Raw genomic sequence first — 13422 nt, 5'->3', positions numbered from 1 at the left:
CAGGAAAAACATCACAGACTCCTTGTCAATGTCACAGACCGTGACATCTGGTCTTCCCCCGCGCAATCTGGTCTTCTGTGCGCTTTTACCTATAATGTACAGATTACATGGGGAGACCAGCAAGCAGTTGCAGGGGATCACAAGGTTGTCTTAGGGATTGCAATATTGCCACCAATTCTCCTGTAAAGCCTTCAGAGCTGGGAAGCTTGAGAGTGGTGGCTGTTGGCCAGACGCCCAGCTCTGAAGGCAGCATCCCACCAGCAGCAGCACAGAAGTAAGGGTGGCAATTATATATACTACCACTCTTACTTCTGTGTTGTTGCTAGCAGTGGCTCTGCCTTCAGAGCTGGGCTCCCAGCCAGTAGCCATGCTTTTCCAGCTGCCCAGAAGACTGGAAACCCAACTCAGCCTCATCTCCCTCTCTCCCTCTAACTCTCCATAAAGGGCTGGTCACTTTGTGGCACCATCCTTCCCATCTGACAAGTTAATTAGGTTTCTGCTCTCATCATGTCATTTCAGCCAGCATGTGTGCAAATGAGATCTCCAGATCATGAATAACATACCTCCCTAGAGATGAGGTTTTTTTCTCTCTATAGGCTCAATCCAAAAAAGCACTTACGCAATGGGAAACCACTGGGACTATTCAGAGTTCTTAAACACACGTTTAATATTTTGTTGGATTGGAGTCACAGTACTCAGCATGTTACACAGTTGAACCCTGAATATCCCTTTGATAGTGACTAACCATCACCTCTTTTTTGGCCCCAAATACCTTGTTGGCAGTTCTATGAAGGCAAGTATCAAACAGGTGACAGACTGCTCTCTATGTCATTAAAACAGCCAACTCTGGAGAGAGTCAGGTCCCTCCTCCCCATTGTTGACTTTTATATTATAGTAATAGGTTCCAGTGGGTATCAAGGCTACCATTTTTTGAGAAAGACCCAGCAGGAAACTGTCTAACGTAGTGAATGAGTCAAATAAGGGAAGCACAATTTCAAGTTATAGGTACAGTACTCATTTTATGGAAGAAAATTACTTCATCTCTAGTGCTGCCAGGCCCCTAAATTTAACAAGCACAATAATTCAAAAATTATATAAGTGTGTTAACTGACTACCCTAGTATTCTGCAAATCTATCTCTTAGAGCTGCAGTATCTCTCTTTTAAGATCTAATTAATGTTTCTAAAAAAACACTATTTAACAGAACGTTGGCATAAAACCAGAGGATTTCTTTCAATTCTGAACAATTCAATCACTGAAATAATACTATCTTAATGACAGGGTTCTTTTTTTAAAAAGGCACACTGAAAAAAGGTACCACTAGCGTGTGAACCATCCCGTGGTGATGCATCTGACTCTGCCTTTGAATCGGTTGAGTATTCAGAGGTTGACCAGGGTAGTGCTGTAGTTGTTGCAGTCAGGGTATGTCTAGACTGGTGTGTTTTTTGTATCCCAGAAAAACTCTGCCGCATCCAGAGAATGCATTTGCTCTTCTGCTTTTTTTTTTTCCAGAAGAGCAAATGTGCTCTTTCAGGGAGCCCCGTATACCTCGTTTTATGAGGATAAGGGCTCTTCTGAAAGAGCAGGCTTTTCCGCCATTTGGCCCCATCTAGATGGGGCCAAATGGCAGAAAAGCCTTCTCCAGAAAAGCAATCAGAAAAAGCTACGCAAACTGTGGAGTGCAATTTGTGTAGCTTTTTCCAATAAAGGACTGTAGTCTAGACCCGTGGTCATCAACAGGTCGATTGCGATCGACTGGTCGATCGCAAGGCCTCGACCAGTCGCTCGCGAGGCGTCCTATCCACCCCGCCCCTATTTCCCACCCACCCCCGAGAAGCCCCACTACCTACCTCCAGTGAAAATGGAGGTAGTGTCAGCTTACTGGGGATGGACAGAAGTCCCGCAGCTTAACACCACTTCTGGCAATTCCGGAAGTAGCGCTAGTTGCTCTACTGGGTGTACTGCGGGAGGGAGCATCGGCTCCCTGCACAGCACGGGAGGGGTGAGTCAGCCCCGGGGGAGGCGCGCACACGGGATTTCCCTGCGCCGGGGGGGGGGGGGGGTCGGCCCTGGGACAGGCGCGCGCACGCAGGGGCTTCCCTGCACTGGGGGTCGTCCCCGGGGCAGGCACGCGCTGGTTTCCCTCTGGGGACGGGGGAATCCTGGGAGGAGGCAGATACTGGGGACTCTCTGCCTCCACTGGCACCTCACTCCCCAGTCCCCACACCCCAGCCACAGAACTCTGTTCCCACTCCCCTGTCACCACTCCCCTGTCCACAATCCCTTAACTCTGTCCCCACTCTCCTGTCCCCAGCTACAGAACTCTGTCCCCACTCCCCTCCCCACTCCCCGAACTCTGTCCCCACTCCCGTCTCCAGCTACAGAACTCTGTCCCCACTCCCCTGTCCCCACTCCTCGAACTCTGTCCCCACTCCCCTGTCCACAGCCACAGAATTCTGTTCCCCACTCCCTGAACTCTGTCCCCACTCCCCTGTTCCCAGCTACAGAACTCTGTCCCTATTCCTGTCCCCACTGGCACTCTGTCCCCAGTTGCAGAACCCTGTCCTCTGCCCTCCCAGCACCCTGTTCCCTCTCTGCTGCCCCCAGCCATAGAACTCTGTCCCCACAAAATGTATAATTATAAATGCTTCATTTTAGATTTCAATAGCATGAATAAAAAACAGACCATTTATTTCATAACTATAAACACGTGATTTTAATTTTAAACATTGCATAATTTAAAAATAAACTGTTTATCAGTGTGTGTAAGTAAGGGCTGGGGATAGCAAATGATGGACAGGAGGAGAATAGAGAGGGTGGGGCTTCAAGAAAGGGGCGGGGCTTCAAGAAAGGGGCGGGGCGGTAGATCTTTGCCTGTTCGGAGATTTAAAAAGTGATCTTGGGTGTAAAAAGGTTGGAGACCACTGGTCTAGACCTAACCTCAGTGACCTACATCCAGGGGTGTATCAAGTCACAGACTCCGGCTTTCCTTGGTGCTGGGGAGGAGGTGGCGACACTGAAGGCAACAGTGCTGGCCCACTTACCACCAAAGATGGGGGTGTGGATGCTGCTGGTGCCAGTGCTGCATGGAAGTCCTGGCTCAGTGCCAGGGTTGGTGCCGGTGGTACTGCTGAGGTAGGTGCCAGTGTCAGGGACTGTGTGGGGGCCGGTGTCAAGGTCAACAGCACTGGGGTGGTGCAGTGGTGGATCCTCATGTCTGGTGCCAACGCCAGCAGTGCCATGCATTCAGCCTGGAGCCTCCAACCTTGACACTCCTTAGGCAGGCCCGGAGAGGTTGGGGACAAGGTAAGCTCAATGAGATCCCTCGCAGCCTCAAAAGTGTTCAGGGTTGAGGGCCCCTGGAAGACCTCCACCGGGCTCAAGTCCCAACGTGGGCTGGAACAGTGCCGATGGAACAGGATCAAGGCCTGATCCTGCTAGGGCCACCTGCCCCACCTGAGGGAACACTGACGGCACATGCCTTGATGGAGACCTGCCCTGGCTAGGTCTCTGTTTCTTCTGTGCCACCGGAGACTGAGGGTATGTCTACACTAGCCCCCTAGTTCGAACTAGGGAGGCTAATGAGGGCGACCGAAATTGCAAATGAAGCACAGGATTTAAATATCCTGCGCTTTATTAGCATTGTAGAAGCAATTTTATGTTTAGGTAGAAGCCATCTTGTATATCAGAAACCATTTCAGCTTTTCTCTCAAGCACGTAGACCAGAGTGAACTTTCTGTCACTCCGTGAGAAGAGGCATACAGGATGGGCTATTGGTATGTGTTAATTGGGCTGGTTGGGACAGGAGATGTACTTCCTTGTACCTGTCTGCCATCTTGTTGATAAGGCTTTGTTTTTCCAAATTTAATTGAGGATTTCTGTAATTGGATGCCCTGACGTCAGACTGTTTGGCTAAGGGTATAAAGATACTAGGATTGATTGTATTAGCAGCTTTACTGGGCCCGACTTTGCTGGGACCACGTTTGGCTCACTTTGCTTTACTGATCAATAAAGCAAATCAGTTGTTAGCCGCCTAAACAGAGAGGAGCGTGTTTTTGCTTCGACAGCATGTTCCCGGACAGTCGCCATTTTGGAAATTGACTAGCCCGGAAGAACTGCCCGCGTCTACACGCGGCAGAGAAGGGTGATTCCTTGAGGTTTAGCTGGTAATTCGAAGTAAGGGGTTTATTTCGGAATCGCCCTTCTCTGCCATGTGTAGTTCTTCTGGGTAGTCCCTCTGCCGCGGGCAGTTCTTCTGGGCTAGTCAATTTCCAAAATGGTGACCGCCCGGGAACATGCTAACAAAGCGCAGGATATTTAAATCCTGCGCTTCATTTGCAATTTCGGTCGCCCTCATTAACATCCCTAGTTCAAACTAGGGGGCTAGTGTAGACATACCCTGACACTGGTGTCAAGGTCTGTGCAGCACCAGAGAGGCACATGAGCAGCTTGGTGTCTCCTGAACTGAAGCCGGTGCACTGCTGGTTGTCAGTGCCAGGTCTGATGCCAGAGCTGGGCAGAGAGCCATTTCCATGAGTATGATCTTCCGATGGGACTCTTGTTCTCACTTGGTCCACGACTTGAATGCCTTACAGATCTTGCAGGCCTCTGACAGATGAGCTTCCCAGAGGCACTTAAGGCAAGCTTTGTGGGAGTCTCCATAGGGCATAGGCTTCTGGCACTTAATGCAGGGCTTGAAGCCTTGGGGCACAGGCATGCCCTGCAGGAAGACACAAAGCGAGCTCTGCAGGTAAGTAAGGATATGTCTACACTACCACCCTAGTTCGAACTTGCAAATGAAGCCCGGGATTTGAATTTCCCGGGCTTCATTTGCATCTTGCCGGGCGCCGCCATTTTTAAAGCCCCACTAGTTCAGACTCCGTGCCCGCAGCTACACGTGGCACGGAGTAGGTAGTTCGGATTAGGCTTCCTATTCCGAACTACCAGTATACCTCGTTCCATGCACAAGTACTATAGTCAATTCCCCATGCACAAATACTATAGTGCAATGTCTTTTACATCAGCGTTTCCCAAACTATGGGCCGCGGCCTGGTACCAGGCCACGGGAAAAAAATATTGGGCTGGTGGCTGCTGGCAGAGCCGGCCTTAGGCCGATTCGGGTCCTGCGCCCCTGAACCCGGAAGTGCCGTCTAGTTACAGAGCCGGGGGCCCTGCTCCACCAATATATGGATCTGGGTCTCTCCCCTGGCTCTGCCTGGAGTGGGCCCGGGCGCAGGCCCGGGTGCCGGCCTCCCTGTGCATCCTCCCACCCCGCCCCCAGAGCATCCCCACCGTGCGCGGCTCCTCCTCACTGCCTACTGCTGCCCATGTAAGGCATTGCACGTGGGCGGGGAAGGCGCCCGGGCATGACGTGATGTCATGGCCTGGGAGTTTAAAACTCTTCGGAGGCATGTGGCTGGCCATGCTGCCGCCGGGGCCGGCCTCCGGGACCTGAGTGCGGCCTCCAGCCCCGCAATGTGCAAGGCAGAAAGTAGGGAACAGGCTTGGGTGGCGAGGTGGTGGCAGCGGGCTTGGGCGGAGGCGAGGAGGTGGTGGCGGCGGCGGCAGCGGTGGGGTGGGAGGGGAAGGCACCAAGGGACAGGGTGCAGGAGAGAGAGACAAATGCCAGGGGGCCAAGTGCAGACAATGAGGGAAAGGGCAGGAGGGGAGGTGTCAGTGGGAGGGGGGACAGGGTGATGCTGGGAGAAGAGAGGGGAAGGGCATTAGGGGCTGGAGGAGGAGGTGGTGGGAGAAGGCTTGAAAGAAGGGGTGGGCATGAGGAAGGCCAGGATGGAGGAAGTCATGTGTGAGGGCACAGAGGAGTAGGAGGGGAATGAGGCAGAGAGTGGTGAGGGTATTAGGGAAAGAGAGGGCAAAGGGGGCAGGGGCAGTAAGGGAAGGGGGAGGCACCAAGAGGGTGCAGTGCTAAGGGAAGGTGCAGGTGCCAGGGGATTCTGGGGTGAGGAGGAGGAGAGAGCTGGCCACTGGAAGCAGCACTGGATGGGGGAATCGGGGCAGGCTGGGGAGACTGGGAGGCTGGTGGAAGCAGGGCTGCTGGGGGGTGTGAGGTTGGGGGCAGGGAGCTGGCTGGGGAAGATTGGCGGGGGGGAGAGAAGGAGAGCTGGACGCGAGCAGCGGGGCTGGCCAAGGGAGATTGGGAGGAGAAGCGGGGGAGAACTGGCTGCCTGGGAGTGGGTTGGGGGAAGTGGGGCTGGCCAGAGGCGCAGCAGGGGAAGCAGGGGGGAGGAATGAATTGGCCTGCGGGGAGTGGGACTGACTCGGCCATATGTAGATCTTGGGGCGCTGCCCCCGTTCCCCGCTCCCCCCCTCAAAACACAAAGCATGAGTTAGTCCAGCCCAGGGATTCTATTGTCCCCCCACGAGTAGTTGCGAACTGTCTGGCTGGTAGACACACTCATGCAGCCTGAGCACATTTACCAGCCAGGCAGTTCGAAACTACAAACTGATACATCTAATAATAATACAACTTACCTAATGAGAAAATACCAGACATGTTATATGTCTGGTATTTTCTCAGTTTGTTTTTTATGTGTTTATATTTTTGGGCTGCAAAAAGCAGTACTGAAAAAAAAAAAGGGTTCCAACTAAAGTAAAATATTTGGGAAACCCTGGTCTAACCAGCTTTCTGTCTGTCTTACAGTCCATTTATCCAATCCATATTTCTTAACTTGCTGGCAAGAATATTGTGGGTGACCATATCAAAAGCTAAAGCTGGCACTGGGGGTTTTAGGAGGACCAGAAACAACTTATTTGAATATTCATCATTTGATTAATGAATATGCAAATATGCAAATGAACATTACTGGTCCTCCAAAAATTCGTGAATGGATTTCTGGTCCTCGTGTCAAAAAGTTTGGGAACACCTGTTTTACATGAATGTTAAATTTACAAATGTAGAATTCTGTAAAAAAAAACCTGTATTGAAAAATAAAACAATGTAAAACTTTAGATCCTAAAAGTCTACCCAGTCCTACTTCTTGTTCAGCCAATCTCTCAGACAAACTAATTTGCTTACATTTGAAGGAGATCATGCTGCCTGCTTATTGTTTACAATGTCACCTGAAAGTGAGAACAGGCATTCACATGACATTGTTGTAGTCAGCATCGTAAGATATTTATGTTTATTACAAAATACCCTAAAGATTCATACATCCATTAATGCTTCAATCACCATTCCAGAGGACATTCATCCATGGTGATAGTGGATTTTGCTCCATAATGAAAGCAGTGTAGACTGATGCATGTTCGTTTTCATCAGCTGAATTGATGTCACCAGTAGAAAGTTGATTTTCTTTAGTGTTGCTTTGGTTCTGTAGTTTCCTAAATGGAATGTTGCACTTTTAAGTCTTCTAAAAGCATGCTCTAAAACTAGCCCCTTTCAGATTTTGAAATGCTCTTCAGATTCTTTAATCTTGGGTTGAGTGCTGAGCTATCTTTAGAAATTTCACATTAGCACTTCTTTGAATTTTGTCAGATCTGTAATAAAAATGTTCTAAAAACAAACTACATTTGCTGGGTCATCATCTAAGACTGCTAGAATATGGTAGAATGTTGGTAAAAGAGAGCTGGAGACATAAAATTCTCAAGGAGTTCAGTTGCAAACTTAATTAATGGTTTATTTTTTAACAAGCATCATCAGCATGGAAGCATGTTCCCTGGAATGGTGGCCAGGCATGTAGGGCATAAAATATTTAGCACATCTGGCACATAAATGCCTTACAATGCCAGTTACAAAAGTGAACGCAACCACCTGTTCTCACTTTCAGGTGACATTGCAGATAATAAACAGGTAGCAAAAGTAAACACATTTGTTTGTCTTCGTGATTGGCTGAACAAGAAGTAGGGCTGAGTGGATTTGTAGGTCCTAACGTTTTACCTTGTTTTGCTTTTGAGTGCATTTATGCAACAAACAAATATACATTTGTAAGATGTATTTTCATGATAAAGAGATTGAACTACAGTACCTGCATGAGGTGAATTTAAAGATACTATTTCTTTACTCATTTTAAGAGGGCAAATATTTTAAATAAAAAATAATAATATAAAATGAGCACTGTACACTTCACATTCTGTGTTGTAACTGAAATTGATGTATTTGAAAATGTAGAAAAACATCCATAAATGTTTAACAAATTTCACTTGGTATTTAGTTGCTTAACAGTGCAATTAAAATGGATTAATCACAATTATTTTTTTAACACAAGTGTCAGCTTTATAGCAGTTTCTATCAAAATATGTATAGTAGCAGTCTATTTGAAAAGTAGGTAAATCTTTTCAGCCTTTTAGAAAGAGATTTGTATGTGTCTTGAATTTTGTATTAAATTATAGCATTAACCCCACAAAAAAACCAAGACTAAATCAAAAAAGCGCTATCAACTCCAGTATAACTGACAGACTACACTACGTCAAAATTCAAATTCTCATGTAACTATAGAGCTTAAGAGTTACTGCAGGACACTGCTAGAAGATTATTTACCCAGGACTATCCACATTGTGCAGTATTTGCCTATGAAATGGTCATTCTTTTTGTTCTACTTCCAAAATTATTGGCAGTGTGCATGTATAAAGTTTGTCATCCATTTAGTTCTCAACATGCAGCAAAGGCAGACACAGAAGAGACACTTTTTCAGAAAATATTTTATTTTTGTTCTTTACAATTTTGTTGCTCTAGTTAATTGAATAACAAATAATTTAGACTGAAAATATATCATTGTCCTTATGGAAAATGTAACAGATTTTCTGCATGTGATTTACTGCTTATATACACCAGTGTAAATGCATTGACTTCAGAGGAGTTGTTCCCAATTTATACTGGTATACAGAAGATAAAAGTTAGACCAATATTCTGTAATTAGTTCTCATTTCAGTGGATCATCTTACTTTCTTTTTCAAAACTATACATATGGCAAAGCAAAGCAGGTTTCCCCCAATGTTAGAGATGCTGAAATATATAAAATTTCTTCTACTTACTTTCCAATTGCATTGGGCAGTACTGTAAGCTGATTGTCATCTACTTTTAGCGTTGTAAGCCTTTTCAACAGTCCTACAAAACAGAGATGGGTATTTTAAATTACAGATATCTGGTAGAGAGGAAAAATAGAACAATAAAACATTTCTTGTAATGATTTTAATATGTTCACATAGCCTGTTTCTCTCCTTCAATAAACAAGGATGCTTATGCCAAATTCATTTAGATCCTGATTCAGCACAGCTTTAAATATGTGTACATCCCACAGAAGGTAATGGAAATAAAAGCTTAAAGTTACACATGTGCTTAAATATTATCCTGAATAAGGCTGACTAAAGAACATGTTTAAGTATTTTCCTGAATCAGTTCCTTAGGGAAAATGTGTGCTAGTTTATAGAAAATACACTAAATTTTATTTCATGTATGTTAAGGGTATAATCTAACTCCTATCTTGCCATGGACTTTGTTAGGACTTGATCAAGCCCTGAGTGCCTGGTAATCTGTTCTAAGTACATATTGTACTAAGTAGGTATTGTGTCATATATATTATGCCTCCAATCCTGAATACACATGTGCACATGCTTAACTTCAAATATGAATGGGCTTATTTATGTGCTTAAAGTTAAGCACGTACACGAATGTATACAGGACCAGGGCCTACATTCACAGATGGGGAATGTGAAACTTCTGTAGTCTAATGGCAACAACACAGGAGTTAAGAGAAAAGAGTAATGGACTGACAAAAACACCCACACGTGTTTGGTTAAATTAGTGCAGTAAGTTTGAGATAAAGCTGGTAAAAATGGCATCTTTCTCATGGGAAATTCTGACATTTTGGAATATTTTTCAACTCTGTTGATTAAGCCAGTGGGTGTCTCTTTAAGAGAATTCACCTAATTTTGAACATACATACAGATATATATATAATGTATAAAATATAGATATGACATAACATATTTTAATGTAAGATGAAATAAAACTAAACATGAAAATCAGAAAGATATTAAACAGAAAAGTTGAAATGAGAAAGTCAAAACAGATGTTTCCATCTTGATTTGGAAACGTTTTAAAATCATTTCATTGAAGATTTTGACACAACAGCATATTCCAGGAAATATCTGGATTTGGACACAACGGCATATTTTAAAAGAAAGTTTTCATATTTAAAATATTTAAATCACCTCTCATTTGGAATGAAACTATATATATTTTATGTTAAAACTGCATTTAAAGCTAACTGAATCTATGAGAGTCAGACTGAAAAGAGTGACAATTTTTCTTATTACAGGTTGGACCTCCCTGGTCTAGCAACCTTGAGACTTGACTGGTCCTGAAAGAGGAAGTTTGCCAGACTGGGGAGGTCAACTCCAGACCCTCTGCTGTTGGACTCTGGGATCTCCTGGCATTCATCAGCAGATCCCATTGGGCTCTCCTTTGGGTTCTGCAATCTCACATGACTCCGCTATTGACCTAGTCACCAATCTGGCTGTCCGCCTGGCCACCAGGCTCCCTGCTCCAGGGTCACAGACTCTGGTCACTGCCAGTCCAGCTCCAAACCCCTGTCTGGGCTGTGCAGCTGGGTCTGTCCCTGGCCCCAACCTCAGCCACTGCTTGGGTTCCATGCCCCCGGTCAAGCTGTGCTGCTGGGTCCAACCTGGGCTCCAATCCTGGCCACTGGTCAGGCTCCATGCCCCCAACCAGGTTGCTGGATCCAGCCTTGCCCCCAGGTCTATGCCCCCAGCTGGACTGCACTGCCAGCTCTCTCCCAGGGACTGGCTCCATTGTCAGTCCCGGTACTGAAAGCCTGGCTCTTTTCCTTGCCACCAGCCCTCTGGTCCCACTCCTAGCAACTAGACTTTAAGTTGGCAGGGCTTTCTGATCTAGCAACATCTGTGGTCCTACTGGACCATGGATATTGCCAGACCAGAGAAGTTCAACCTGTATAGGCATATGATAAAACAAACACATTTAAAGGTATGCTATGCTCCTTTTGCACTGAAGCAAGAGTCTTTACAACAAACATTGTTGTGTATATCTGAATCACCATTGAAAACAGCAGCACTTGAGCCTTGGTAGTTTATACTAGTAATATCATAGAATCACAGAACTTGGATATTGAAAAGTCCTATGTAGACATCTTACCCATCTCCTATACAGCATAAGAATTTTAGAAACAGAGCACTTTGCTGGCACTTTGTATAGGTTAAAAATGAGACTTCTGCCACTGGCCTAGGAGTCTATTTCACAGATGAGCAGACCATAATGTCAGGAATTTGTCCCTGCTTTTCAGCCTTAAGTAAATTTTAAATAACATTTCCTGTTCTTAATATCATCCTATTACTTCTGTTTATAAACCTTTGTATCATGCTAAACGATGCTTCTCCAGCCTACAAAGTTTAAACTTTACAGATATTTATAACTGGTTTTCAAGTCTCCAACATTAGTCATTACTTCACTAGGCTATAGATCAGGGGTCTCAAACTCATGGTCCAGGAGGCCATCTGCTGACTAAACAAAATGTGGCTTGCACATGGCTGCTGGCACACAAGTCCCTGTGACACTGGGGGTTGCATGTCCAGCCCCTTCCAATTCCAGCTCCTGCTGCATCCCTGCCCTACCTCTTCCTATCTCTTCTCTGTCCTCTCCCCTCATTGTACCCCTTCCCTCAAGCCCCCTCCCTTGAGGGACAAGGCCTCAGGGCTTACCAGAGTATGATGCAGGGCACCATCTGGGTTCAGGGCCCCCATACTCACCATGGCAGTGGAAGCCATAGGGAAGCAGAGCAATGCAGCAAGCTCTGCTCTGCTCCGCTGCCATCTCCCAAGCCAGTGTGGTTGTTGCACTTCATCGTGGTGGTGAGAAGTGGAGAGCTCCAGTACCAGCATGGGCTGGCTTGGGAGACAGCTGTGGAGCACAGTAGGTTGCAGCCGGCTTCCCGGGAGTGGAGCTGGCAGGTGGGAGCCAGTATGCAGAGGCAGCAATGCAGGGGGCAGTAGGTGCACACTCCCGGCATGTACCTGCTCCTAGGGAGCTGCCTGCTGCCCTGCGCTGAGCTGCAAAATGCGTGTAATCATGTAACTGTTGAAATTTTAAGTGGTTATATCGTTAGCCTATGACCCACTTTTTAACATTCCTAATATAAATGGGAGCAGCCCTTTTAGTTCTGTCTTGATTACGATCTAAATTAGATGAATAAAATATTAATAAATGAAAAAAAGACCAAAAGTGGCACACTCATTCTTATGCTGGAGTTCCTAGGACATTTGCCATTGATTTCCATGGGAATAAAATCTACCTGTGAAACGTAGTACTTGATAGATTCCTTATAAATCACGTTTTTCCTCCACTTTTTTCAACAAACTGCTTTAAAAAACATTAAATACTTCCTTAATTCATATTGCTTTTACCGTACTCTTAGTACACAAACCTTTTCAAGCATATAAATTGGAAGCTTACATTTAAACAAATAAACATGATTTTTTCTTGATAAACAATATGCATTTTAAATATGTTCCATCATACCATGAAGTGTCTATAATAATAGTTCAGGTAATCCTACATCATGCTGCTGAAAGATTATCATAACAATAGTCTTATTATCAGTTTTGTTTATAAATTCACTCATTATTTAATTGAATTTCAAATACATATGATCAGAATACATGTGAATAAAGCTGACACCCAATTAAACCCATCCATGACTCCTGTCTTTTCTCTACTCTAGATCACAGCCTGACATAAAAAGAAATTATGAAAATCTAATACATCAAAATGATTTTGATCTACATAAATTTAATTTTTAAAGATAAAATATTTCCATATATTTAACTGAAAAAGGCTTTGATTGAAAAAGGCTTAATCTCTTAAACCTGGCCTGAAAGCTAAGCATATGTTCAAGCGCTTTGCTGAATAGGGACCATTATTTGCATTTGGCAATTACAATTAAATTGTATTTGACATGCCTACACTTGTTAATATATAAAAAATGCTGACTGTGCATAAAAATGAACACATGTGAAAAGGACTCAGCTTGAACATCATCTATCATTTACATCCCATGTCTAATAATACAGATTTTACTTACCATTAAGAGATTATTCTAAGTATATTGTATATTCTGATAAAAAATAATACAAATCTTATAGACTGAACAATTTTGAAGTTTTTCCAATAATGAAAAATACAATAAGATTAAAAAGTAACAAAAACGTTAATTCTTTACAGAAATATGCACATTTGTTTTCTAAGTGTTTGTAATTGTAGAAGTAATAATAATTCCCTTAGAAATTATATGTAAGCCAAAAAGTCAGAAATATTTTGAGCCCATGTTATATCCCATTAATATTAGTACACTATCATTGCACCACTATAATAAAGCAGGATTTGTCTCTTAAATTTTAAAGCAACTAGAATATATAAATGAAGTGTCATACA

The 13422-nt window shown here is 44.6% G+C and overlaps 1 protein-coding gene across 1 annotated transcript in view; it reads right to left on the bottom strand.

Moving 5' to 3' along the window:
* Positions 1–13422, bottom strand: part of LRRC7 (leucine rich repeat containing 7) — a 399063-nt gene that overhangs the window by 116444 nt on the left and 269197 nt on the right. The window contains exon 11 of the mRNA XM_075936231.2: positions 8991–9063. Within this exon, the coding sequence (XP_075792346.2) occupies positions 8991–9063 (73 nt within the window). The remainder of the gene's footprint in view (positions 1–8990; positions 9064–13422) is intronic.

The sequence above is a fragment of the Pelodiscus sinensis genome, chromosome 9 (assembly GCF_052426305.1).
Source record: "Pelodiscus sinensis isolate ZL-2025 chromosome 9, ASM5242630v1, whole genome shotgun sequence".
Lineage (NCBI taxonomy): Eukaryota > Metazoa > Chordata > Testudines > Trionychidae > Pelodiscus > Pelodiscus sinensis.
Note: the sequence above shows the minus strand (reverse complement) of the source record. Positions and strands in the feature narration are given on the sequence as shown.